We start from the raw sequence: 490 nt of genomic DNA on the forward strand, positions 1-490 counted from the left end.
AATCGGCCACAACTGGCCTCGTTATAGTACACATTGATCCTCTCGAGCTGAAGATCGGTGTCGCCGCCGTACCTTCCGGTGGGGTCGATGCCATGCTCAGCGCAGACCACTTCCCAGAACTTGGCACCAATCTGGTTGCCGCATTGACCACCTTGAATGTGAAGGATCTCACGCATTTTCGGAAGTGTATTGAAGCTGTTCGACGAAATGACACAGAGAAAGAAAGAGAAATGAGAAGAAAAAGTTAGGGTTTTTCGGTTGTGTGTGTGGGGACGAGAGAGCTTTCAGTGATTTATAGGGAAAAAGAAGTGAAAGGAATTATAATTATTTAACGTTATTATTTCTTTATTTGTTTTGTTGTGAGGGAAAAATGAGGATTTTTTGAAATTTGAAATTTTGAATTGTAAATCACTGCACTTAGCTGGATTCTACTAATTTTGTGGGGCCCTCTTTTGTTTTTGCTCAGAAAAGAGGCAATCTCTTTCTCTCT

At 41.6% G+C, this 490-nt stretch overlaps 1 protein-coding gene across 1 annotated transcript in view; it reads right to left on the reverse strand.

Moving 5' to 3' along the window:
* LOC107625663 (tubulin beta-2 chain) overlaps positions 1-176 on the reverse strand; it is a 1,145-nt gene extending 969 nt beyond the window's left edge. The window contains exon 1 of the mRNA XM_021116985.1: positions 18-176. Within this exon, the coding sequence (XP_020972644.1) occupies positions 18-176 (159 nt within the window). The remainder of the gene's footprint in view (positions 1-17) is intronic.

The sequence above is a fragment of the Arachis ipaensis genome, chromosome B02 (genome assembly GCF_000816755.2).
Source record: "Arachis ipaensis cultivar K30076 chromosome B02, Araip1.1, whole genome shotgun sequence".
In the NCBI taxonomy this organism is placed as follows: domain Eukaryota; kingdom Viridiplantae; phylum Streptophyta; class Magnoliopsida; order Fabales; family Fabaceae; genus Arachis; species Arachis ipaensis.